At 37.9% G+C, this 26,619-nt stretch overlaps 3 protein-coding genes across 6 annotated transcripts in view; 2 read left to right on the forward strand and 1 right to left on the reverse strand.

The window, feature by feature from the left end:
- LOC111236049 (probable ATP-dependent RNA helicase ddx6) overlaps positions 1 to 10,359 on the forward strand; it is an 11,412-nt gene extending 1,053 nt beyond the window's left edge. For 2 of the 4 annotated variants that reach the window (XM_022764655.1, XM_022764657.1), the window contains exons 2-13: positions 2,507 to 3,373; positions 3,956 to 4,019; positions 4,197 to 4,301; positions 4,660 to 4,789; positions 5,281 to 5,427; positions 5,733 to 5,827; positions 5,942 to 6,064; positions 6,157 to 6,285; positions 6,993 to 7,173; positions 7,267 to 7,368; positions 7,518 to 7,736; positions 8,296 to 10,359. In XM_022764655.1, coding sequence (XP_022620376.1) covers positions 3,198 to 3,373; positions 3,956 to 4,019; positions 4,197 to 4,301; positions 4,660 to 4,789; positions 5,281 to 5,427; positions 5,733 to 5,827; positions 5,942 to 6,064; positions 6,157 to 6,285; positions 6,993 to 7,173; positions 7,267 to 7,368; positions 7,518 to 7,729 — 1,464 coding nt within the window. In that variant the 5' untranslated portion in view covers positions 2,507 to 3,197 and the 3' untranslated portion in view covers positions 7,730 to 7,736; positions 8,296 to 10,359. Of the gene's footprint in view, positions 1 to 1,508; positions 1,612 to 2,506; positions 3,374 to 3,955; positions 4,020 to 4,196; positions 4,302 to 4,659; positions 4,790 to 5,280; positions 5,428 to 5,732; positions 5,828 to 5,941; positions 6,065 to 6,156; positions 6,286 to 6,992; positions 7,174 to 7,266; positions 7,369 to 7,517; positions 7,737 to 8,295 lie in introns of those variants that run through there. The other 2 variants (XM_022764656.1, XM_022764653.1) reach the window with 2 other exon arrangements.
- A 993-nt stretch (positions 10,360 to 11,352) lies between these two features.
- On the forward strand, positions 11,353 to 15,787 carry tomm40 (translocase of outer mitochondrial membrane 40). Its single transcript, XM_022764668.1, has 9 exons — positions 11,353 to 11,431; positions 12,082 to 12,317; positions 12,527 to 12,687; positions 13,225 to 13,326; positions 13,428 to 13,533; positions 13,920 to 14,042; positions 14,283 to 14,359; positions 15,049 to 15,151; positions 15,266 to 15,787. Exons 2-9 carry the CDS (start codon positions 12,101 to 12,103, stop codon positions 15,403 to 15,405), a joined length of 1,029 nt encoding a protein of 342 aa, XP_022620389.1. The 5' UTR covers positions 11,353 to 11,431; positions 12,082 to 12,100; the 3' UTR covers positions 15,406 to 15,787.
- A 2,077-nt stretch (positions 15,788 to 17,864) lies between these two features.
- LOC111236058 (meprin A subunit beta-like) lies at positions 17,865 to 24,538 on the reverse strand. Its single transcript, XM_022764667.1, has 16 exons — positions 24,482 to 24,538; positions 24,238 to 24,324; positions 23,862 to 23,889; positions 23,709 to 23,747; positions 23,560 to 23,585; positions 23,359 to 23,437; positions 22,767 to 22,884; positions 21,951 to 22,129; positions 21,409 to 21,627; positions 20,180 to 20,341; positions 19,824 to 20,054; positions 19,275 to 19,727; positions 19,023 to 19,196; positions 18,768 to 18,873; positions 18,617 to 18,664; positions 17,865 to 18,312 (listed from the first exon to the last, which is right to left on the reverse strand). The coding sequence occupies exons 2-16, from the start codon at positions 24,298 to 24,300 to the stop codon at positions 18,234 to 18,236; spliced, it is 2,004 nt and encodes a 667-aa protein (XP_022620388.1). The 5' UTR covers positions 24,301 to 24,324; positions 24,482 to 24,538; the 3' UTR covers positions 17,865 to 18,233.
- Positions 24,539 to 26,619: the final 2,081 nt, after the last annotated feature.

The raw sequence follows: 26,619 nt of genomic DNA on the forward strand, positions 1-26,619 counted from the left end.
CTCCCTCTCCTCCAAGACCATTCAGGATATGTTGTCAAGAACATTAGCACTAAATCTTGACATTGACAGTTTACCAATTGACTGAGACTGAATGACTTCTATGTGAATGTCCAAACTTTCAATACACTCACTGAACTTTATGATGGAAAAACCCGCTCATATCTGCTTACTTTAGTTATGTCAACAACAAATGCAACAGTTGCAAAAATCTACTTGACTCAGCTCTGTTTAGGATGGTAGGAAGAAATGGCCAAATGGGAAAGTAAATGTGTGTGTATCCCTCTCTCTAGGGGCCAGACTGAACGGTGGGCGTGTTTTTCTTCTGCCAGTGTTTTATATCTGGTGTTGTAATCAAGATTACTATGTGATTCTACCTGAGGTCATACACACAAAGTTGTAACAGACTGCAAATATTTTCCAGATAGCAAGATGTGTTACGAGGGAGAGGCTCAAGCACATAAGAGTTCAGGGATCAACACATTGTGTCAGTCTACCACACGGAAGCAACTTAACGGAAAATTGGTGAGGACATGCACACAATTGCACACACACGGACTCTCAGTGAAAATAATCAACAGTATTACATTTATACTCTCTGCCTGTCCTTGTTTTAGTTCCCCATCTCCCAGCCAGAGTCGTGGATGTTCACCTTCGACTACACCACACACCCTCATCACGGCACCTCCCATTCTCCAAAGACTCTATCTATGCCTGTATTTCTCATCGTACTGCTTCTAAATATATTGCCCAGTGCAACTTGCAACTACCTCTACACAGCCAACAACAACAAAGAGAACAATCAAACTTCAGTGCCCAATGACACCCAGAAGAAAGTCTCACCAGTGGGGGGACAGAACAGCTAATAGACTGAACCTGAAATTAGATTCTCCTACAAACTGACCCTCTTCTCGTGGCTTCATGACAAAAGACCATCACAGTTTGGCGATCCTTGGGCTTTGATACATGGATAAAGTGCCTGCTTATCCAATTCTGTGCACTGGGCACTCCCCTTGTGACTGGGATGCAAACTGGTCACCCACAAGCTGCTGCAGTGATTCAAGCTCCATCTTTTGTACATTTTGAGTCTTTTAAAATATGTATCCAGTCTGCTTATTTTTAAGGCTTAACAGTGTTAACTTGACATGCTCAATTATGCACATTCAAATCCCACCTTTATGCTTTATTTAATTATTATCTAGAACCACTTTACCTTTTAAATCTGTTTTGTGTGCATTTGTGTCCTGTACGCGTGTTTTGTTGTTTTCTCTGACAAAAGTTGTTGAATATTTTATATAAAATGTGTCCAACAGATTCAGTTTTGTTCTATAATTTTTTTTGTCATCTCTTATCCACAGTGACGTTTGTGAATTTGAAGCAGAGCTGTGATTGGTCAGTCAGAGTTTCCTTTGGAGCAAAACAACCAGCCAAAAACGAGCGCGGCCATGTTGAATTTGTGAATATCTGAGAAAAGAGAGACAAAAGAGTGGATTTCACGAAACAACGAGTATTTACCAAACTTGATTAAACTGGTGATATAACGCAAAGCAACGACAGAACGGGGAAGACTTGGGTGGATATAGCAAAGTGAAGGTAGCATCGCTCTCCGACTGGGTAAACAGTAATTTCTCAAGCGTATCGATTAACAGTAATCGTTAATGGCTAAGCTAACATTTCTTGCCAACTTAGTTTGGTCGGGTTGAATAAAAGTTTCGAAGTAACAGGTGCGAACTGAGAAGAGCGGTGTTGATTTTTGCACTTGCATTGCTTCTATGTCAACACTTTTAAAGGGAGCCACACGCTTCAACAGGAACACGATCTTACATTAGCTTGTTAGCTGGATTGTTAAAGCCACGTTGCTACGCTTAAAGTTTTAACGATGCTAGTTAACTTCTTACAAGCTAACTAATCAACTGTGACAGCGATATGTTTGTGGAAGAAGCGACTCACGGGACAATACCCCGATGGTTCGCCCTTTATTTTGTTCGAAACTGTTAAAAATAATTTTTAACATAACTTGGTCTGTCAGTGGATTTTAGCTCGCAACTGTTGTAACGTTAGCTTGGGTTAGCATCAAGTTAGCTCGTACCCTTGGCATCACAACAAAGCCGCACTGGCAAAGTTGGTGTTAATAATCATTTCGTACCGAAATTAAGCTGTCGAACACAGCATTTTCACCCTATAATGTTTAGTATAAATTCTTTAAGCTTTTTGGAGTCAATTTTTAAAACTAGTACTGTGGTCTAGCTTTTGTTGCTTACATTTGGTGGTTTTGCCAAACGTGGCATTGTTTGTGTTCTGACTTGTCGAAGATGCACATTGCTAATTCACACATCTGAAATGTATGTCGGTGATTTTCAGTGCTGTTGTATAACTTTAGTTTAGATTGCTCACTGTCAAGCGAAGTATTATTATTATTATTATTATTATTATTATTATTAAGTATTATTTTGTGGCTCGCTCGTTAATGCTAAGAATTAACCACCTATGATTGTTTATTGCCTGACAGGTAACCTGGATTTTTTTGTTGATCGGCAATTCCCAAAACACTTTGCAGACTGCCATCTCAACTTTTGCAGCAGAAGTAAAGGAAACGGGAACAAGATAACCACAGACATTTAAAGTGGACTATCAAAATTAAAGACAAGATTCCTGGAGTGACTTTTGAGCCAGTATTAAGCTCCAGCAAACACTTTTGAAGACTTCTTGATGTCAAAGAGCAAATTGTACTAGTCTGAGACGTGACCAAGGAGGTCTTATTTTCCTACTGGCCATTTTGAATGTATAAACACAGCACTCGGACCTTCAAGCCAAGATATTAGAAGAATACACAAAGAAAATTCAGGATTCTTATTACAGCAAAGATAAGAGTATGAGACACACATTTTGAAAGAAAAATAAGAGTTTATGTTTTGGTCACATATTTGATTTATTTATTCATATGAATGTTAATTTCTCCCTTTTTTGGAGAGTTGTCTTGTAAATAGACAGAATTCATACGCAGACTTCTTCTTTTCAAGAGGTCTGAATGTCAGATTGTGTACACAATACATTCTTTAAAAAGAAAAGATAGCAGAAAAAGTTTTTTATTTTTTCAGCTTTTACTTCTTTTTTTTTTTTACACACGGGTGCATTAAGCAAAACAGAAGTTAAATAGAGGCAAATAAATTTTACACACTGTAAGGAAATTGCCAGAACCCATGGCTACAGCAAGAACAGCAAACCCAGCACCAATGATTGGACTGAACAAAGCAGCAAATGGGCAGCTCAGAGGACAGACCAAACCAGCTGGTCAGTCAGGACTCCTCGCAACTGCCCAACTGTCCAGTGTCTCCCAGAATAGGAGCAGCATTCCTCAGAACAGTGGGGGCATCAAGTAAGATACTGGCTCTACATTCTCTCTAACTTCCGCATTGAAAGAAATGTTCAAATCACTTCTGTAGCCTTTCTGCCTACAGTGGATACAAGAACCTACTAGATGTTTATATAAATGCAGTTCCTTCCCAGAAAACAAACCTATTTTAACAGCAGTAAAAGAAGATGAGAATCTCAGAAAGTGTCTGTAGCTCATATTGTGGTTCAAAGCCTCAGGACTCCTTGTGTATGCTCAGGATGTCCCATCATATCTTTTTGCCAAAATACTGCTGCATAAATAGCAAAAATAGCAAATTGCAAAATCATATATTTTAGGTTTGGCAATCTTATTTATTTACTGTTGTGAGTATTATTGGACACAGCTGGTACTTATGGAAGATCCATTACTTGTGAAGTAAATGGGAAAAAAAAAATCCCCATCAGCTTCCCAGTCTATCTGTGTGTAATATGCATGGAAAAATGGTTTGGACTAAGAAAAAAACTCTGGGTTTTGGGGGTTCAGTATATATCAGAGCCCTTCTTTTTTCAGTCTGTGATGTTTTGTTATTTATTTAGACTTGACAGTGCACATTCTTACAATTAGGTTTGGGGATGACTGGAAGAAGTGCCTGGAACTTCCCCCAAAAGACACCAGGTTGAGAACTTCGGTAAGTTAATTATGAGTAATAGCAGACATAATTATTCACATTAACTGTTCCTAACTCTGAGACACTTCCAACATTTTTTGTTGAATTCCAAATGTTTTAGATTCACTGAGTGTATGTTGGCTTGTAATGCTGCCATATCAACCTTTGCATCCTATCAAACTGCTCTGTTTCTCCAAGGATGTGACATCAACCAAGGGAAATGAATTTGAAGACTACTGCTTAAAGCGAGAACTTCTAATGGGAATCTTTGAGATGGGATGGGAGAAACCTTCCCCTATCCAGGTAAATAAAGCTATTTAGCTTGATTTGAATACTGCACTCACTAAAACCAAGAACAGTGCTTTGTATGTATCAAAATTATCCATTTAACTTTCCAGCCTCAATTGATTCAAATGTATCCTGATTTATGAACATCTGAAGTTTTAGTTGTAATCCAGATAAACTGGCACATCCAGAAATATTTTAAAGCTGTAATATATGCTCTTCCCTGTATTACACATTGTAATATTTTGGTGGGACGATTGCAGCCCTTGTTTTTGGATGTTGTACTCAATAATTGTTTGTCTTTTTCCATATAAGTCTTGTCATGTCCAAAGAACCCTGCTGATTGTATTGATTGGACTTGTCTCTGTGCCAAAAGGAGGAAAGTATCCCCATTGCCCTGTCGGGCAGAGATATTTTGGCTCGAGCCAAGAATGGTACAGGAAAAAGTGGAGCCTACCTCATCCCTCTGCTGGAGAGAATAGACCTGAAGAAGGATCACATCCAGGGTGAGTTCCTGCTGCCTCTGCCTGATGGTGCTAATTTTGAAACAGGTGTGATGGATATAAAACTATGAAGGGCTCGTCTTTGAAGTTTGTGTTTTTGTAAAATTGTAGTAAAAATTATACATTTCTAATATGTTGTATGGAAAGCATAGGAGCACAGGTTTTTCTCCTGCAGATTTTCTCCACAAATTAAGTCAGATAGTTGTCTCCACACTTGTAATCTCATTATGAAGTAACAGAATCATCTCTGACTTAATGAGGCTACACCACATTTTACACCGATATATTTTGCATCACGATCTCTGGAGCACATGGAGTCCATGATCACTGCACTATTCTACCACATGCGTTCCTTTCCACTGTTGGTGCACAGGTTTCTTTGGTCTGAATATATAAAATAATTTTTTTTGTGAGCATCAATCTACTTAAATTTCTCCATATATCTCATGTACCCTTGCATTTCATCAGCCCTTCCCATGTCTATCTCAATCCAGCTTTAGTTATGGTGCCGACAAGAGAGTTGGCCCTGCAGATGAGCCAAATCAGCATTCAGCTCAGCAAGCACCTTGGAGGTGTCAAGGTCATGGCTACCACGGGCGGCACCAATTTGAGGGATGACATCATGCGTCTTGATGAGATAGGTAGATGTCAAGCCATTAATATTTAAAATAATTAAAAAAATGTTTCTGTATGGAAAAACTATGGAAAAGTAATTCTTGATTTTTATATTTTACCTTGTCATTCTGGAGTTCTGACTTTTGTACACATCCAGTCAATACCTACTCGTGCTCATGCTTTTTGTTGTTGGAGGTTTCAGTTTATACAGTAATCATTTATAAGCTTATGTTTTAGTCTTTTAAATGTGTTTCTGGCTGATTTTGTACCAAAGATAAAATTTGTTGAACTGGTTGTGACATGCTCTTTGTTCGTCCTCCGATCATAATAGTGCATGTAGTGATTGCTACACCAGGCAGGATACTAGACCTGATTAAGAAGGGTGTGGCAAAAGTGGATAAGACCCAAATGATGGTGATGGATGAGGTGGGTTAACTCTTTATTTCTGAATTCACTTGTCAATATTGTTGGCTGTGTTTATAAAGTTGGTCTGCAGTCTACCACTCTTGACACCTTTTCTTTAAATATCCCTTTATTCAGGCAGATAAGCTGCTGTCCCAGGACTTTGTGGTCCTGATTGAAGATATTATCAGCTTTTTGCCAAAGGGTCGTCAGATCCTGTTGTACTCTGCCACTTTCCCCATCAGTGTGCAAAAATTCATGGTGAGAACTTAAACAGCTATTCACTTCTCTGAAGAGGTAAAAATTAAAAATCTTGTTCACACTTTAAAATATATTGTGAATGTCTCATCCAGAGCAAACATCTGAAGAAGCCTTATGAGATCAACCTGATGGAGGAACTGACCTTGAAGGGCATCACCCAGTACTATGCCTATGTGACTGAAAGACAGAAGGTCCACTGTCTCAACACGCTCTTTTCTAGGGTGAGTGCTCAATGTTTACCAGTTGGATACTAAGAGCTTCAAAAAGCTGCATTGTTTTAGAGAGTAACTCAATACCAAACTGAAAAGCTGTTTCACTGCCCACTGAAAGTTTAAAGACTTATTTTTATTCCTCAGTTGATTTTACAGAAAATGTACTATCATAAAACTATTATTTATTTATTGATACCTCAATATAAAATAATATGTATTGGGATTTAATCAATATTGCTGAATCCTAGTTGTTCCCTGATTGGGTCTTACCAATCACAGCTGCCAGTAGTGAATGCAACATGGATAACAAATTAAAAAGCATTGCTGACCTTGTTGTCTGTGCTAGCAGCTGTTGTGCAGTTAAATTCTGCATTTTGACGCTATAACTGCCTTTGCTGCTCCTCATTCGTAGTTTTTTTTGCAACTAACCAGCTGCAGAGTAATCAATCTGCTTTCTGTTTACACCGGCACCCACATGCCCAGTGTATGTGAATTGTCATGTGATATGCGTTTTCAGATGTGTTGGTATTATTTCTGATACAGAGGTAAAATGCATACCTGGACAGAGAGTGTATTTTTTTTTTTTTTTTAAATGAAAATGTTACTGTGAACTTGCCATAGGTAAGGCCACAGGATACCTGAGGCAGAAAATGTAAAGAATTCAGGGGTTTGTTCCTTCTGTAATGAATAATAATACCTTTTTATATCTATTACAGCTTCAGATCAATCAGTCTATCATCTTCTGTAACTCCACCCAAAGGGTTGAGCTTCTGGCTAAGAAAATCACCCAACTGGGCTATTCGTGCTTCTACATTCATGCAAAGATGATGCAGGAGTACAGGAACCGTGTGTTCCATGACTTCAGGAATGGATTGTGCAGAAACCTGGTGTGCACAGGTAGGTGAAGGGAGTTCTGCGTTTTCCAACAGAAAGTGAAAATTTAAATTACTTATGGTCAGTAGGATGACTAATACACATCTTTTCTTGTAGACCTTTTCACTCGGGGAATTGACATCCAGGCAGTGAATGTGGTCATCAATTTTGACTTCCCCAAAAGCGCAGAGACCTACCTGCACCGCATTGGCAGATCAGGTGAAGATGAATCTATTTATAAATTCTCGCATTCTGAACGAAGAATTTTGTTTACAGCTACCGCTTTGAAAATCTGGTGCACCCAGGTTCATTTTGTGACACTTCAACTAACAGTATGTAATGTATATGCTCTGTCTCTTCTCTCTCAGGGCGTTTTGGTCACCTGGGTCTGGCCATCAATCTGATAACTTCAGATGACCGCTACAACTTGAAAACTATTGAGGATCAGTTAATTACTGACATTAAGCCCATCCCCAGCAGCATCGATAAGAGCCTGTATGTGGCAGAGTTTCACTCTGTTGACCCAGATGACGACGATGACATTGGGGAAGCCAAAAACAAGGAACTGGGAACAGCCTGAATGAATGGTCAGTTTCGATAAACCCAAGTGAAAGCAGTTTTCATGATGGTCACTGTTTTTCTACTCTTTTTTTTTTTTTACACCTTGTCAACACAGGTCACATTACAGCTGCTTTTTTCAGTTATCCATCTGACACAAAAAAGTTAAGAGTTGAGGCTTAGCCCTTTATGTAGCTGGTGGTAAGAAGGTGTGAAGCTTGAAGAAACTATTCATTTCCACATTCTGGTTCAGTGAGTTTATGTGTGTATGAGTGAGAGCATTTAATTAAATTTGTACACAGTGTATTCATAACACTGGAAGCATTTGAGCAGTCTAGCTTGAGAGAGCAAATACTAGCACCCTTGCTAACTGATAGTATCCTCTTTCATCAAGAAGATTAACTGAAGTTTTACAGGATTTAAAGGTGAAGGCTTTAGGGTTGTCGTCCTCAGGCTGCACAATGGCAGTCAACATAGATTTGGACAGAGCTGATCAGCACGCACAGCCAGCTGTCAGCTCTGGTTTGCTAAAGCAGTGACTCGTTCACATCAGAAATTCTAACCAGGCTTTTGTGATTTGTTTTTCAGGAGAAACATGGCGCCTGGCATTCATCACACAATACTGTCTACGCATCACACAAGAGTCCAAGTGAAGATTTCTATTCCCCACTGTAATCAGTATGGTCTATTTTAGATTTCATTTCCAGTTTGAGTTTATAGCAAACTCATGTTCTGTCTGTAAATATGCTATTAAACTGGCATCTTCCTCAGTGGAAACTGCCACTTTAATCAGTCTAACTTTCTGACACTGCCAGAGGTGGTGCTGTACACTTGACTGTACAGTCACTCTTGACAATAGATGGAAGTTGTCATAAACTCTTTTTGTGCTTTGCTTTAAGAATGAAAATGTGAAACCAAAGGAGCCCAGGTTACATCCCTACTGCACATAAAAAAGAAATAATTATCTACACTCAGTCACCACTTTCAGATACACTGTTTATGGGACCAGCCCAGTAAAGAGGCTACTTCATGTGGACATGATAGCATCACGCAGTTGCTGCAGATTTTGCGTTTAACCTCCTCTCACAGGTGCTCTGTTACACTGATAAATGGCTTCTTGGACTGTGGAGGCCATTGGAGGAAACTCATCAGCAGGATGTTATCCTGCTGAAAATAGCCATTAGAATATGGGTAGACTGTTGATAAATCCCAGGAGAACAGCAATCAACAAACAATCATTCCATAGTCAAAGTCCCTTGGATCACATTTGTTTTCCATTGTGATTTTTAGTCAACCGTTTGACCATGCTTTTATGCATTGAGTTGCTGCCACGTGATTGACTGATAAGATATCTGCATTAGGAAAGCAGTTGTGCCCAATAATGTGGTTACTGAGTGTAGTTTTTTTGTAGCTTTCCTGTTGCCCTTAATCCTGTTGCTTATAAAAATCTTTTCCCCTCCAACTTTTATTTCTGAGGTTTGGGGAAGCAGCGGCCAAATTATTTGGGATAACATTCTTCAAAAGGGAACCAAAGATGGAAGAGTAGAGAAAAAATTGCATACACTTGAATATAAATGGCTTCAGAAACCAAAATGACCACTTTTCTATGAAGGATGTTTAAAAGAGGGCTGTTGTGGTTCTCCAGTACAGAGCACCTGAAACAGAACTTGGTACATTTTAAATTCAAGTGTTAACTTGCAGAAATAAGGTTTTTGTTCAAAGATAACGGTGTAATGTTAGTGACACTGTAGTGCATTTTGTAAAAGCACAGACCCGACAGTAACAATAAGTCGGTATTGAATTGTGAAAATCTCTTGAATCCCTTTAAAGCCATAGCACTAGGCAGCATTTTCTCAGGTCTTGAGATTATCAGTAATAAACATGACAAGATGAGGGGCCTTAGTTAAAACTATTTTGAAACCGGCCAACATGTTCACTTATCTTGATGTAGTTTCTGCTTCCATTCTTCTTTGCAAAGTGCCTTAGTCCACTGTCAAACCTCTACTTTGCCCAGCCCCTTGTCCCAACTTTGTAATGTAGGAAAATGGCAGCCAAACAGTTCTTTTATTAGTTTATCAATTTTGAAAGCACACTTGCACTCTGAAAGGATTTTTACTTTTACTTCATTTGTTACAAATACTTAAATATGACCAACTAGAGCTGCTTGTTGCTCTTTATGAACTTGGACTTTGACTTCAACACGATGTCATGAAAAGTAAATGTAGCTCAAATTTATAACATTGACACTGTGAAATTTCCAGCAGACTTTTGTTGCATCTTTGGTTGGACATTACAGTACAACTAAGCACCAGCAGGGAAGGGAGACATGTGTGTCCTATTCCAAAGCATCGTTAGTCGTAACTTTCTTCATGTCTGACACTGTAGTGCTGTTGATGATAGATTTAGATTCCCCAGGTAGTAAGCCATTGTACAGACACTTGAATCAATACATGTCATGTGATAGAAGACTCAGACCATTTTTTATGTGGGTTTGAAACCTGAGACCATTTTGTCCCATCACTGCATTTTGGAAAAAATAAATACCTTCATGACTGGATGACCAGATGTGTTGTTAAATAGAAAGAAAGACAGCCAAGACTTTCCTGAAGTGTGTCAATGCCAGCGCCCCGAATGAATAAAAGTCTGACTGACTGACACTTTGTTTTGTTGTTGATTTGCTTCTTTATGTTATTTATTTTTTTTAAATGACGCAATTAGTCTCATGATACTGTACAAAAGTTTAAGGCATGCTGAGGATGCTTTTAGTGTTTATTAATGAATTTAATACAAAATTCAGTATGCAAAGAAAAAAATTCAATTCATTCAATCAAATCATTATTGGATGTGATCACCCTTTGCCTTGAAAACGGCACCAGTTCTTGTATGTTCACTTGTGCACAGTTTTTCAGGGTCCTTGGCACGTACATAGTTCCAAGCATCTTGGGAGAACTTGCCTTAGTTCTTCTGTGGAATTAGACTGTGTCAGTGTTTCTTCATGTAATCCCATACTGACTCTATGTTGAGATCAGGGCTCAGTGGGGGGTCATACCATCTGTTGCAGGACTCTGTTCTTGTTACTGAGGATGGTTCTTAATAACTGGCTGGATTGTTTTGGGTCGTTGACATGCTAAAAAATGAATTTTGGTTCAATCAGGATATAATGGATAAGAATAAGTGTAATATTTATAATTTGTAATGTAATATTTCATAAAAAGAAAAACGAAAAAATGAAAAACTTTGCACAGCACTTAAGTGAAGTGCTATTCTTTTTTCCATGAACTGCAATATTACATTTTATAATCTGTACCATATGTCATACAGTTAGTATATCCTTTGTCATTGGGAAGCATGACTTTCATCTTGAAAAAATCCACAGGAAGCACATGCATGCTTTACTGTCTACAAAAGATGTCGTAATATGTATATCATTAATTTTTTTATGTATTCATACGCGGCTAACGGCTCCAAGAACAGGTGTACCCTTGGAATGTCATTCAGTAGGAGATTGAATGAAACGAATGATAAGCGAATGAACCCCACAGTACGTCACCAGGAGCGGGCTGTCTTAGCTGCAGTTTCAGCCAATAGCGGTTGAAAAGATATGTACATTAGCCAATCAATGCACTAGTCACATGAAATGGGCGGGCACTTGTCAACTACGGTTACGGACGTTGCCGTGAACTTTGCCGGTGTTGAACTACCCCCTGGACCCCGAACCGTTAGCGTGAGTAGCTAAACCGTAAAATTGCAGGAGTGCTTTGTAAGAAGACGATAGTTGTTAGTGTCAATTCGCCACCTATTGTATTTCTAACTAATGTGTTTTCCGTATGCAGACGAACAGATCTCGTGGTCGACTCCACATGGCTACCTAGCATGCTAGCTAGCCAACCAACCGTGCTAGCTTGCATTAGCCTTCATAGGTTAAATACTGCTAGCGGATAGTTTTGTCGGCTGCTGGCTTATCTCCAAATGTAGTCTCTGTTGCAAACCAGAAGTTGCAGTTCGATTTTTCTAGTGGTTATCCGGCAGTGTTGTAGTATAACATTATTATATATGGCGACAGTCTGACTAAACTGGGCCTTAGCTGCAACCAGTCTGCTGTACTGTTACTGCCAGGACAGGAGAACAGATCACTCACTTTAGCTAACCAAGTTAATACTAGCTGTAATGTTTTTGGAGCTAACTGTGTCCAGGTGCATTGGATATACTGCGGGGAAATGTCATATCCAGCCATGTTTGTTAACTTTTTCAATTTCACTCACACCGTCTCAGGGATTACCTCAACAGTCAGTAGCTCAAAGCTGTGAGATGAAATTACACTGATAAATTCAATGACTTAATAAATTATTCATCCACTGTCTATCTCTTTACTAGTCTGTTATAGCATCAGAGTATGGGCAGTGTGTTGGCTGCCGCCTCCCCCAGTCCAGCTCCAGCTGGAGCTGGAGGTGGTCAAGGGGTTCCAGGGTTGGTGTCGGTCCCTCCAGGGTTTAGTATGCCCTCAGTGTCTTCCGTCCCTCCATCATCTGGATCTGGCCAGCAGACGTCAGATGCAGATTCCCCACTCCCAAACCCAGGCACTTATGAGGAGTGCCACCGCAAATGTAAAGGTTAGAAAATCAGCTGTTGAATTGTGTGAGAAGTGTATTTAGTATTTATGACTGATGTAGTCTTTTTCTTCACATTTGTTTAACTTTGGAAAAAAAAATCATGGCATTATAACAACATTATCACTGTTACATTGTCATGTGCTTAAATGATTGTCTGATGTTGAGTTACATGTATCTCTTTTCCCCTTTTTGGCCTTTTTCTGTTTTAGAGGTGTTCCCTCTGCAGATGGAAGGGGTGCGGTTAGTGGTCAACAAGGGCCTGAGTAACCACTTCCAAGTCAGCCATACTGTTACCCTCAGTACCCAGGGTGATTCTGGTTATCGATTTGGTTCCACCTACGTAGGCAGTAAACAGACTGGACCAGCAGAGGTAATGATAATTTTCCCATCACCTCAACAAACCCCTTGATAAATGTTGACATTTATTAGCCAAGCAGTCTCAAGGTTTAACGGATATATGAAGGCTGTATTCATTAATGATATAAAACTGCATTGTTTCAAGCCTCATAATGCATTTTAGGTAAAATAGCTTTTTTATATTGTACTACCTTTGGAAATTTGTATCAAACAGGAAAGGAGGCAAGTGTTTTTGCTAGTGGACAATTATGAAAATATATTTATATAACGAAAAAGAGGGACAACTGTTAAGGTTATATTAAGCCTTTAATTGGTTAGTTAGTTCGCCTAGATGATTACTTTAATGACCTGATTTGTGTTCACCAAGGTTCAAAACTGAAAAAAAATACTTCACTTGACTTTTTTTCTCCTTTGCCCACATGCACAGCAGCAACAACATTTACAATGATATTTGGGAAGCTATATAGCCTACGCCTCTATAGAGTTGCAAGGTTTCAAATGTCATCCACATAACTTAAAAGCTGACAATGATGTCTCTTCTTCCCTCTAGTCATTCCCAGTCATGGTCGGAGATATGGACAATACTGGGAGTCTGAATGCCCAGATCATTCACCAGCTCACATCTGCTGTGCGTTCCAAAATAGCAATCCAGGTATGAAGACTTTCAGATGTTTTTCATGAGTTTTTTTCTCGGTATGTTAAGTTTCACTTACATTGTGATTCTGAACTTTTTTCTATTTTTGTGTGTTGTAGACTCAGCAGCATAAGTTTGTGAATTGGCAGTGTGACATGGAGTATCGTGGTGAAGACTTCACCTCTGCTGTGACACTCGGAAATCCAGACGTACTTGTTGGATCTGGTATGATTATTTTCACAAAACTGCAGTGGAGGTTTTGTTGAAGGGAGAACGATGGCAGAATACAACCACTGATGGCTGGGTGATATCCATGAAACCACTATCACAATATCTATAAGTTTTTTTTTTTAATCTGCTATCAATATATTTATGTATCAATGTGTAATATGGGAAATATATGCCAGATAGAATCCTAAAACTGATGTTTAATGCAGCTAAAGCTGTAACAATTTGTTGATTAGAGGTTAATTAAAAGGAATTAGGAGGAGGAATTAGAAAAAGCGCTAGAAAGCCTGAGAGGGGAAGACCGTACTCCATTCTATAAATATGAATAAGGGGGGAATATATTATGTAAAAATAATGGAAGCACTTTTACTACTTTCTTTCAGGCATTTTGGTGGCCCACTACCTCCAGTCCATCACACCAGCGCTGGCTCTGGGTGGTGAGCTAGTGTACCACAAGAGACCTGGGGAGGAAGGAACCGTCACCTCCCTTTTGGGCAGATACACAGGTAAAATCTACCCTCGGCTTATTGAACCATGCACTGTATCTGACTACGTGATGCTTAAATCTATGGTCTACCATCTTGCTTTTTTATTCTTTTACATTTTTAAAATGACCAATTTCCAAAATATTAATTGTCTAAGTTGTCTGAAGTGTTTATCGGAACTTCTATGAGTGTTACCTAATTCCATCTCATTGTTTTGTTATGTGTGTAATAGATGTTCACATCTTTTTTTGTTCTTCTCAGGTGACAACTATGTTGCTACATTGACTTTGGGAGGTGCAGGAGCTCATGCTACATACTATCACAAAGCCAACGACCAGGTATCTAACATTAGGACAAGTGTGCAGGGTTGTATGTCTGTGTATGGTCATGGTTTGTCTGAAACACCTCATATGCAGCCTTTTGGTTCAAATTCTGGAGTTTGCATATTAAAAGCATGTGTTTTTATGTTTTTAAAAGTTTTATATAAAACAATACTTACATGCTCATATATACACTGGAGTAGTTTTTGGTGCCTTTAATTGTTCTGGCTTTCGAGGAGTCCTTTCCTCAAGTGATTCCAATGTAAGACATGGAGGGACAAAACCCAGAGTCCTTATTGTGTGCAAAAAAGAACTCTGAAGTTCAGCTGAAGGTAATAATGTGGCTGAATTAGGCAAATCAAGTTAGACTCTTCGTACTACAAAATTCCAATGGTGTTACTAACCCCTTCATTGCACAGTTGTAGTCCAGAGAAAGAGGAATTTTGTATTTGGAAGATAACCCACTTAATGTCTAACTCAGACTGATGAGGCCTCATATTGCCTTACACTGGCTATAAGACATTTTTGCAGTGAACTAGGCCTGTACATTCTTACCCCTTTGCTTTAACTGGAATGTCGTTTGGATGAGGACAGAAGAAAAAAATTATGTCGACTGGAAGTTATTTCAGTGTGCATAGGAGTGTTGTGTTAAGATAGACTTGGGGCGAAAAGTGGACCTGTCCTTTAACTTCTGTCTACTAATAAAGTTGCAGATAGGAGTTGAATTTGAAGCAAGCACAAGGATGCAAGACACTACAACATCCTTTGGTTACCAGTTGGACCTTCCCAAGGCCAACCTGCTGTTTAAAGGTAAATACAATATGAATACACTCATAGCGACATAAGTGACTATTTGAACATTAGAAAATATAGGGTTTCCTCTTAACAAGACTTGTTACACTTTTACTCCTTTCCTCTCCTCAGGTACAGTTGACAGTAATTGGGTGGTAGGGGCAACCCTTGAAAAGAAACTGTTGCCGCTGCCTCTCACACTGGCCCTCGGGGCTTTCCTCAACCATCGCAAGAACAAGTTCCAGTGTGGCTTCGGTGTCACCATTGGCTAGGTCTCTGGTGCAGGGTCTGCCTGGAGCCAGCTCGCAGGCCACAGCTTGGACCGGCACAGAGACACACAGGAACCTGGACTAAGTTTTAGAAATTGGATTCAGAGACTCTCTTACAACTGTGATTTCTGGGGCAGACAGAGAGATAAAGACAACTACCAAGGAGCCAGGACTGGCCAAGCCATGCCTACATACTGTAGCACAAATGTCTTTCCTTTATGGTGTATTGGATATACCCAGAGGCTAGAGAGATGTACATCAGAGGGCATCAGGTGATGCATGAGAACATGTGATGTGAAAATCAAAGTAAGTGGTTAGACATAATATATGGTTATCATGTATGACGGATTGAAATAAATGTGATTACTTTTTGTAAAAGTAGATGTTGTGTTTACTTTGAGGAACTGAGTACAAAGTGCACACAACTTAATTATCTGTGAAATATAATGTAGTTCAATGTAACCTATACAACAGTTTAGATTATCAGATTTACTGATTTATCTCTTAATCTTTTGAATACATACATAATGCAGTCTAGCAAGTACAGCAAGCTGTGACCTCAATACCAGTTTAAAACCACTATAACCAACCAATATTCTTACTAGTAATGGGGTAAATGACTCTGTGAACTGGGACACAAAGTGATGAATTCAAAAATCCAAACATCCAGCTCAGACAAACCCAGTGAGTGCTACCTGCCCAACACCAAAAACCAGACAGCTAGCAACTAGCAGGAGAAGATGGAGCATTTAGCAGCTAGAGCGATTTCTTTTTTTCTTGAGTTAGTGAAAGCTTAACGTAATGAATAATTGATTTTTATTCATCAGGCAGATGCAAACATGACTCTAAATCAATATTAATCGGTGTCGTCTGAATTTATAAACAAGCAACAATTCCTTAGAAGTTCACCATTATCTTAAAAGGTAAGTTAAAGGTGATAATATCACTTGTGTTTACAGCTTATTTTTGCTGCCCCCAAGTGGCCAAAAAAATCCTAATGCTGGTTTAATCAGCACCTCTCTTCACAGTCTTACATCTGTGTTTCAGTGAGGAAGAGGGATCCTGTGCCATCTTTTATTTTTGCAGGGTTTGTATTACTTCTATGAAATTCAACCTTACTTGGAGTAAGTCATGTTTAAAAAGGTCCCAGGTTTATTCTACTCCATTTCAATGTATATAATTTGATTAATTGCAAATTTGTACCACAGAATTACAATAGCCACTCTGATGTGTCTTCCATCTTGTAATACCGGCGTTAAGGAGGGAAGCATTTCAATTAGGTCTTAAGCCCCAATATTTTCATTATCAGAACATCTGACAGTTATTATGTTTAATAACCAAATGATTGGTAATTGTATAAAATGTCAAAAGATTGTCTAGAATGCCCGTCATTCTTCCATGAAGCCCATGTTAACATTCAAAAAGCTTTGTTTTTTTTTCTTGAAGCAAAAAAGACTTAAATGATTAATTATTAAGATTGTTTCTATTAAACTTTTGCAAATCCACCAAACAGGTCTAGAGAACTAAGTGAGTGCCTGAGGAAGTAATGAAACTAGTACAGGGCCCAGGACCCCCCTAGGAGGATAATCCAGCCAGGACTGTGCCATGTAAATTAATATCACTGACATCTTTCCAATATTCCTGTTCCTGACTGATAGTTAAGGATGAGCTAGTGAACCGGCAAGTGCTACGTTCAAGAACAGTGGGGGCGAAATTTTTAAAAAAAAACATTATGTAAAAAATGGAATATATAAAGCTGTAAGCACAATAGTTTTTGCAACAACTAATTTGGCAAAACCAGGCAGGAATTTTAATTCACAAATTTATTTAAAAAAAACTACCAGGATAGTCGTATATGGTGGAAAAACACTGTCATGCTGTTGGTTGGACAGTACCTGTCTAATGTTTGGTCAGAAATGTAATAAGCCTCAGATTCCCTGGGTTTGAAGTCAATGCATGACTTCAATCTTAACTGATCAAAGGCTCGCAGGACCTCTTCTTTAGTTTGCAGGTCTACAGTGGGAAGTGTGTTAAAGAGATGAAAAGAGAAATATTATTGGATGATTCAGTGCAATTGATGTGATGTGAGGTTCTTCTGGTTGTGAGCATTATAGACTCCAACAGTTCTAATCCAAATGTGGTCCCAGGTGGAGGGGTATTTCATTGGCATGATTTAAGTTTTTCTGGCTATTGAGGGACAAACCCATTACTTTACCGCAAGTCTGCCATTGGAGCAACAATAAGTTTTTAAGATTGTTCATACCCAGAATCATATGTGGTAACAGCCTCTAAATTTATTTAACTCTGCTGTTAGCTGTATAAAAATTGTTTAACAAGACAATTAATATGTTTAATACATATCCATGATAATAGGTTCTGAAATGAAAAATATGTATTAAATATACTTATAATCATTTCAGTATTTGTTTAGCGACTGTAGACACAAAAATCATTTGCTTGAGTTTTTATTGGCTTCCAATAAATACAATAGTGCATGAAATCCCTAAAAGTAGTGAACATATTTCCAAGAATAATCCATAAATGACAATATAACAAAAGTATGATCCCACCACCAAAAGCAAATGACTGTAATGCAGGCATTTCTTCTTCTCTGAATTTCATACACACAGTAAACCTATATATCCAACTGTTCAGTACTCACTGCAGCTTTCTCGTTTCATTAGCTTACATAACCTGGAAAACAACAACAAAGATATTTAAAGGGAAAATTAACCACTGTCTGAATTATTCAGCTGAATCACTCAGCCAGTGGCTGATTTGCTGCTCTTGTCCATGTGCCGAGGTGAGATGTGGATGAGAGGAGACGTACATCATGGTATCAAAAGCATCAGTGCTAGGAGGAGGGTGAGGACAGGAGAGGCCACCATAGCAGGAGAGAAGCCAAAAATGCTACAACAGAAAGAAAGGAAAGTATTAAATAAAATAATATACAGTGGATTTCTGACCAGTACCTCATGGTGTTCACACCAAGCTATAAAGACTGTTGGGAAAATTAGTATGTGTAGCCAGAAAGCTGCTAGTAGCTACTGCATATGTTACATAACTGTGCCTTATTTTATTTAATTTTTTAATACTAACTACAAACCCATTTATGTAACTAGTTGATTAGCCTCAACAGCGTCAAATAATACTTTACAAGCTCACTGTTTTAATAGCTTGCAAATTTCAACAAGTGTAAAACGTGAGTAAATACCTGTTGTCGTCTGTTGTTTGAGGAGGTGGAAGGGTGGTGGTTAAGATCCTGTAAAAAGCATTGCATCATTAAAATCTCATTTCAGTGCTAAATTCTACATCTGTCTTTACCCTTTGTTTTAAAATGAGAAGTTGTTTCATAGCTGACCCACCGTGATGAGCATGGGCCATTATCCAGATCTTTAGGGGGATGTACAATCATCGCTGGTGCCACTTTAGGACATGGCAGAGCGCTTCCATTAACTAGGGGAGTGAGATCTAGCAAAAGGAGAAAGTAACATTATACAACACAGCTTCCACTCAGTTGTGCAGTGATTTAAGTTTCAAACATGTTTGTTGTAAAATTACAAGCAGAGCAGTTTTTAACCACAGTGAGCAAAGCATCGAAAACATTTTTATCAGCTTGCCTTGGAAGCTGAAGACAAAAATGGCGCTCCCTCCCTTGAGGAAGTCTCTGGACTTCATTTCTCTCAGATGTGTAAAATAGGATCTGCCAATCAAAGGTCCGGCAAAGACCTTCTCATTATTCTCAACTAAGACTGTTTTTCCAATCTCACGAGGATTGTCCCAAAGATAGGTACCTGTTCACAGAGAACATATAGAGCATTAAAGGAACATAACAGAATACAAAGAATTTCCTCATGTTCTTTCAACCTTACCATCAGAGCTGACTAGGTTTGGGTCAGTGGTGATACTCTTTTGCTTCGACATGTGCAGCTGGATGTTGGGTGTCTGATCCAGCATTTGGAAAGTCACCTGCCTTTGTGGGCAAGGCCACTCCAGCTTGTCATCATATTTACCAGACAAGAGTTGCACAAACAGTCCGATATATGTCCGGTACAGAACTAATGCTACCCGGTAAGCATACCCCCTGCTGGAGTACTGCCGTGGGCTGTATATAGCATGTCCAAATTTGCTAGTGTTCAAAACCCTCTCAAAGTCATTAATCTGCAAAGTTACATGTGGACACTCGATCTCGGACAGATTTATGTCATCGATTGAGAAGCCGCCTGAAGAGCTTCCTGCTCCTTTACGAGCTTCAAACTCCACCTGGAAGTGCTTGATGGCATTCAGGGAAACATGCTGGAGCTGCCAGTGAGCTGTTGGTGAACCTGAAGGAAGAAAATGTCACACATTCATAGTTCATCAAGAGTCTTAAATACCATTTAGAGCAGATGATACAAGATAATCATACAGTCTGACATTACCAGTGATTTGTCCCATGAGACGGCGGGTTCCTTTCAAGTCATTTTCATCTTCAAACTCCCTGATCCAGATGTTAAGTTTGTCGGACTCGTTCCCACTGTGGTAATAGTAGAACTGGAGACACTGGACATGACAGTCTCTACTGGGGCTCATCCTGTGGGTCTCCAGCCAGGCTGAGTCTCCCTCCTCACCTGATGCTGTGCTAGCATGCATGAAGAAACCTGCATCTTGGCCTAGAATGTTGTTGTCCAGGAAAGTCACATTACAAGACTTTCATCAAAGCTATTTGTGATACTTAAAAGAAAAGTTAAACTTATTTTTTTTTGGAAATTTTAATTTTGAAATTGTGAAATCTTACCTTGACCACTATTGCCACTGGGTAGACTGGTGTGATCAGAGCTAGGACCCCCATCAACACGTGTTACCATTTTCCAGTCACTGCTACTCTGTGAACACCGGGTCATGTGGCACATGTTCTCCTTAGAGAAGCCACAGTACATCTTAAATGCAATGGTTGAGTCTGTAGACGTCAATGAAGAACACAGGATTTAGGACTACTGACTAACTTGGGGATAATATTTTTTAAAAAGTCTATAGAATATAAATAAGTAAATGGTGTGTTATAGACACAATTCAGGCATAGCTCATGTAGATAGTGGTTTATGATACGCTGATGCCAATGCTCAAGCCAACCCCATTTGCTGCTACGACTCAGTCCATCATCATTGCAACCTAATCCTTGCTATATTTTTAGGTATTGTTGTTTGAACTAAATCTCAGAGTTCATGTTCCAATCCAGTCCGTGTGTCGAGGTGTCCTTGGGCAAAATACTGAACCCCCAAATTGCCCCTAATGTCTGTTACACCAGTGTATGAGTGTGTGTATGGATGTGATGTAAAAATGTGTTTGTGAATGGATGAATGTGGCATGTTATGTAGAGTGCTTTGAGTGGTCGATAAGATTAGAACACCATTTACCTTGAAGGGCAGTGCTTTTCCTGACAATTTTAACTGTATTACCATTTGCTATAAATTGTCAGTACCTTGACAGAAATATCTTGGCTATTAATTGGCTCTGACCAGTTGCCAGAGAATCAGTGGATCATCCACGAAGTTAGTGGTCACATCTATGAACTTATTATAATAATTCAACAAATGAGATTTGAAGTGAGCTTTAGAGGTGCTGGTAGGTGGATTTTGTTACCATTTGATACAGACATGCTAGCTCTTTGCTGCTGTTTACAATCTTTTGTAATATGGATCTTCACATCTAACTTGCCACCATAAACTGAAAAAGCACATTTTACATTTAGTTTCAGTTGACTAAATGACATGACAGATTGGATAGTCATCATATGAATAATTCTTGTAACGGTCATTTGAAGCAATTGTGTGAAGAAAAAAAGATAGATAAGATAAATATGTCTCTTAGACGTAGGTGAAACTGATTTGGAAAATATGAGTATGATAATGTCAACAATTACTTTTTTGTGGATATGTGTGTTATTATACCGATTTTAGTGATTGAAACAAACGATCACAAAACATTGAAGGTGGGTGATGTTCTCTTTAAACTCCAAGAACTTACTGCATTTGTAGCGAAGGTTGAGCTCTCGGATATCACTGGGACTCACTTCCAGTCTTTGACCAATCACATCCTGGAATTTTGGGTCTTTGGTGATAACTGTAGACCCGTTGCCATTGCTGAATGCATTTTTACTATAGTGCATCACAGACAAGTAGTCGTACGGGACTCCCCCTGCTGTGCTGCTTTCTTTGCTAACTTTTCTGAAATTATATTCCTTACCTGGATGACACATATAAAAGCAAACAATCAATTACAGCACACTGTATTGAAAAATCTTGAGAGCAGCATCGGCATAATTCACTAATTATTCATTAGACAAAATTAGCTTTTACATAATTTGATCATAGTTTGTAATATTTTCATCAATCCTACTTTTAATTTAACAGTTACTAAGTAATTTATGTTTTTAGGTATATGTTTTTGGATTAATCTATTCATTTGGAACCCCTTCTGTTACCCTCAAACACCTTCATACCTGTAAGATATTTAAGAATAACTGAATATGAAGGACAGGAATATTATAATACAAGTCTTAATGGAACCTTTTTGTACGTTCTCAAGTGCAATGGTCACATGATCATCTCTGTCATATCTGGACTGTTCATGGTAGAAGCCAAGAGCGTGGAGAAACTCATGTTCAACAGTGGAAATTGCATCACAGTATTTGCCGATGGAGAGATCCTGTCCACCGGTGAATAAACGTCCAATATATGAGAAACATCTAAAATTGAAAAAGGACTGGTTAGTAAAAGTCACATCTTTATGTTAATGAATGTGATCTTAGTCTCAGTGATGAAAGAGTGCTGCTAGAGCGCACAGACTGATTTTACTGGAGATAGAATAACTACGTTTTCTTCAGTGGCACAGGTGGTTGACGTTTGAGTGAAAGTGTTAATATCATATTAAAATGTCATTCATCTAACCCCTCAGCAGCAGTGTCATTTTTCTATCAAAGAAGTTAGAATATACAAATGTTTATTTGAAGTTAGAGTTGAAACTAACAGTTATGTTACGTATTGGTTAATCTGTCATTTATATTTTTTATGTAAATTCTATTCTATAAAATGTCAGAAAATGGTTGGAAAAATTATTGTGATCACACAAGCTCAAAGGATCCCTGTGGAAATTTTGACCATTATTAAATCAATCAATCAAACTATTTGAATAGGACTTTTCATGCCGATAAGTGCCGTTTTAAAGTGTTTCACAGATGACTGATAAGCTAAAAAAGAAAATGACAAATCAAGTAAGAAACACAAAAAAGCACAGAATCCTCACGTTTAACTGTTTTGCATGATAAATTACATTATTAATTGATTATCAAAAGTGTGGGAAAGAAAAGAAAAATTAATACATACCCGCCTAACTTTTGGACAGAAAGGTAATATTCATCAGAGTCTCTTGGTCTGAAGTCAATGCAGGATTTCAACCTGAACTGCTCAAAGGCTCTCAGGATCACTCCTTTAGCGTTCATCTCTTCCATTGTTCATGAGAATTGTGTTATAGGGAGAACCAAAGAAATGACAATGTTGAATGCAACTGATAGATGAGGCCCTCTTGCCTATGTACGTATATGCTACAAACATGACACTGCTGTTACAAATGCCTTCTAGATACTCAGGTGGAGGAGTGGAGTCACTGTTTGGCACAAGTGGATGGTGAGAAACTGTGGAGTTAAGATCAGAAACATTTGCTTGTGCCAAGTAGCTTTGTTCACTTCCTTGTCCTACTGGTTCTCTTTCCACTGATAAGGCACTCCTATGTGGCTCCTATGTGGCAAAAGTCTGCAGCTAATTGATGCTAATGAACTGTACTGACTGGTGGACAAACATATAATATATTTCACTAACTTAGTGTTGCAGCCACCTGGAGAGCACATCCCATGGTGCAATTCTCCCAATAACATACAAATACTCTGGGTTATTATGCAAGAAAAATTTTAATATTTACCAAGGTCTTTTTCCAAAACATATGGGACTGGGGGCGTCCACAGTCTGTCATCTTCATTGGTAGCACTCCTCTGTGGTGGCTAAGATTTATTAAAAAAAAAAAAATTTCTGGTGACACAAACAATCCACACATACTAATCTATCTTTTTAATTTATTAAAGTTCTTTTTAAATTAATTAAGCCACAAAAACACTAAACTCACCTCAAGAATGTCATCATGTAATGAATCTAAGATGAAGCATAAAAAGTGAATGTGAGTGGGGTTTTTTTTTTGAACAAAGAAATGAATGACTCTATGTGCCTATGTAACCACAACCACCACATTAATTATACGAAGATGTTTAACTTTACCCTTGTTTACATCTGTAATGTCCTTGTCTTCACCAATTTCTACAAAAAAGATGAGATGCTGCTTTATAGTGACAATAATCAATTAAAAATGATTCAATTAAATCAAATAAATTTTATGAAATATATTGATTAATAACAAATAATACAGCTTACCCACTATCTCTGGTCCATCAGGTCCATTCTGTAAAAATGAACATTTGAACACATGAATATACAGTATGTAATGATGTAATTTTAAGACATATAACATGAGACATAAAGACAACACAAGTGTATCCTTTTTTCTGGTTAATGGAGAACAATACTGCTAATACTGGTCTACAAGTAAAACTCAAATTTGAAATCCATAGAGTTAAAATTAGTTAAATGTTTACATTCTGCCTTAAAGTCCAAACTAAAGTCCAGATTTTCATTAACATTAAATCACTAAATCACTAATTAAACACTTTAAAAAAGGAATGGTAGTTTTGCTCTGCAAAATGTAATAATTTAATATCACAACAACACAAACAAATAAATAAACTCTTACCAGGTTTAGGGAGAGTGTCAAGGAAACTGCCAAGTTGACCACAAGAAAAATGTAGCCTTTCATCCTTGTAGTGTGTCTTGGACCAAACTTAAATCACACAACAGAGATTAAATGATAAACCAGATATAAATATATAGTATCACTGAAATGCAATAAAGCCGCTAAACATTTAAGTATAACTATACATTTGCTCATTTTAATTTAAATTAATTTTGTATTTAAAGAAAATGTCACTCATCTTTACCTTCCGTCACCCTGGCTGTCCTTTCCTCGATCTCACTTGTGAAGACTTTGCTGTAACAGGAGAATTTAAAGTGGGGATGCTGGCCCAGTGGCAGAACAAAACCAAAACAAACAAAACAAAACAAAACAGGTTTTTCACATTTCAGAACTCGTAGTCATGCACTAAGCTTCATTGTGTCCTGAGTAATTGCTGCTTAGGTGTCAATGCTGTCAAGACAAAAATCTCAACCTGCTTTGAAAGTACTGTCGCATGTTCGGTTTTATCAGATTTTTTTGAAATGTACACAAAGGATGTTGAGTAATTCCATTACCATGAGAGAACAGTTCACACTCCACAATTTCTTTCAGGTATAAGTTAAATTAAAATTAAAAATAATAAATAAAGAACTATATCCTACAGTCTCGGTTGTTGTGCTTTTGATTTGATCAATTCAATATTATTATTATTTTAGAATTTTCACCAGCAGTATAGGACATTAGCCTCATTAGCTTCTCAACTGTGATGTATCTCACTGTATAATTATACTTCACAATAAATGAAAATCTTACATTCTTACATCTTATACATGTCTTAATTTCTGTCGGTGAAGTGAAGAGACTATTCCTGTTTCTTTAGCTTGTGGAGGCAGGGGAATACTGTCTCATTTAGTGGATGATTGTCATTATACTTTGCACTAGTTCTGTGGAGTAAATTCTTCTGTGATCAGTAGAGAAGTAAATCACAATCAGAGGTGTAGGATTAAACCTTCAACTCACAGAACATTTCCTGGGTTTGTAAGGGTGTAGGTTTTGTCTCAACATTGGTAGGGACACAACAACCCCTCCAGATATTGGCTTTTTAATGCTGTGAGCGGTTTATTGATATATAAGATCTGAATTTACATTCAGGAATACCCATATGCAAATGTGAGTAGTAAGTAAAGTCATAGTAAGTTAACAAAAATTAAGTTCTCAAAATTAAAAAACTAAAAACTAGAGAAAATAATTTCATAACTAGGGCCCTTTACCGCAAACTGAGGCCAACTAACAAACTCATTAAACAAACCTAAAAAGTGACACATGAGGGAGGTTTGTATAGACAAAGGCTAGACTTGACAGACACAAAACATGGACACGAATAATGAATTAAATCTATCTAAAAAATTAACCTCAACACTGCAAAGGATTTAAATCAAACTATTTACCAAGAAAATAAATATAAAACAAAGAGAAACAAAGCTCGGAATTATTCAACTTAAATAGATCCCTGTAAGACAGACTGCCCTGCTGGCCCATGCAGTTGGCGTCCGCCACTTGCTACTAGGCAGCGTATAAAAGACCATCTTTTTCAGTGCAGCTTCCTTTTCGCCAGGGCAGGTCTTGCTGGATCCATGGAAGGAAAAAAAAGGTAAAACATAATTAAAGCAAATTAGAATGTTAAGAACAGAAGGTTAACAATGTAAAAGACAGATTACCAAATAAAAAAAGTATGTGATGTATGAAAACAAATGACTATGTGTACTGTTATTACTCGAAATGTTTGTTGAATATTGAACAAAAAATGTTAATGCTGGTGAACATGTAGTTCAGCCAAAAAAAGGGGTAAAAAATCAGAGGGTAATAACGCAAAAAAAATTGATAGTATTTTAAGGCATAAAAACGTCATAGTATAGTAAGGCATAAAAAGTCATGTAAATGTCATAGTGTTTTAATGCATAAAAACTACATAGTATAGTAAGGCATAAAATATGAAAAAAACAACATATTATAGTAAGGCATAAAGAGTGATGAAAACGTCATAGTATAGTAAGGCCTAAAAAGCCAAAAAAACAACATAGTATAGTAAGGCACAAAAACGTCATAATATAGTGAGGCATAAAAAGTCAAAAAAACGACAAAGTATAGTAAAGCATAAAAACGTCATAGTATAGTAAGGCATAAAAAATCTTGAAAATGTCACAGTGTTTTAATGCATAAAAACGACATAGTAGAGTAAGGCACAAAAACGTCATAGTATAGTAAGGCATAAAGAGTCAAAGATATGACAAAGTATAGTAAGGCATAAATATGAAAAAAAACCGACATAGTATAGTAAGGCATAAAAAGTCAAGAAAACGTCATAGTATAGTCAGGCATAAAAATATCATAGTATAGTAAGGC

The sequence above is a fragment of the Seriola dumerili genome, unplaced genomic scaffold, assembly GCF_002260705.1.
Source record: "Seriola dumerili isolate Sdu_G_001 unplaced genomic scaffold, Sdu_1.0 BDQW01000551.1, whole genome shotgun sequence".
In the NCBI taxonomy this organism is placed as follows: Eukaryota; Metazoa; Chordata; class Actinopteri; order Carangiformes; family Carangidae; genus Seriola; species Seriola dumerili.

What these genes read in the sequence shown, in the direction of transcription:
- tomm40 (XM_022764668.1), top strand. Translation starts at nt 12,101, where the DNA reads ATGGGCAGTGTGTTGGCTGCCGCCTCCCCCAGTCCAGCTCCAGCTGGA. An exon ending in GTTCCAAAATAGCAATCCAG is followed by an intron (nt 13,327 to 13,427) that starts GTATGAAGACTT and finishes TGTGTGTTGTAG; the next exon opens with ACTCAGCAGCATAAGTTTGT. An exon ending in CCTTTTGGGCAGATACACAG is followed by an intron (nt 14,043 to 14,282) that starts GTAAAATCTACC and finishes TGTTCTTCTCAG; the next exon opens with GTGACAACTATGTTGCTACA.
- LOC111236058 (XM_022764667.1), bottom strand. Translation starts at nt 24,300, where the DNA reads ATGAAAGGCTACATTTTTCTTGTGGTCAACTTGGCAGTTTCCTTGACA. An exon ending in TGATGGACCAGAGATAGTGG is followed by an intron (nt 23,748 to 23,861) that starts GTAAGCTGTATT and finishes TCTTTTTTGTAG; the next exon opens with AAATTGGTGAAGACAAGGAC. An exon ending in CAGTGGCAATAGTGGTCAAG is followed by an intron (nt 20,055 to 20,179) that starts GTAAGATTTCAC and finishes ACAACATTCTAG; the next exon opens with GCCAAGATGCAGGTTTCTTC.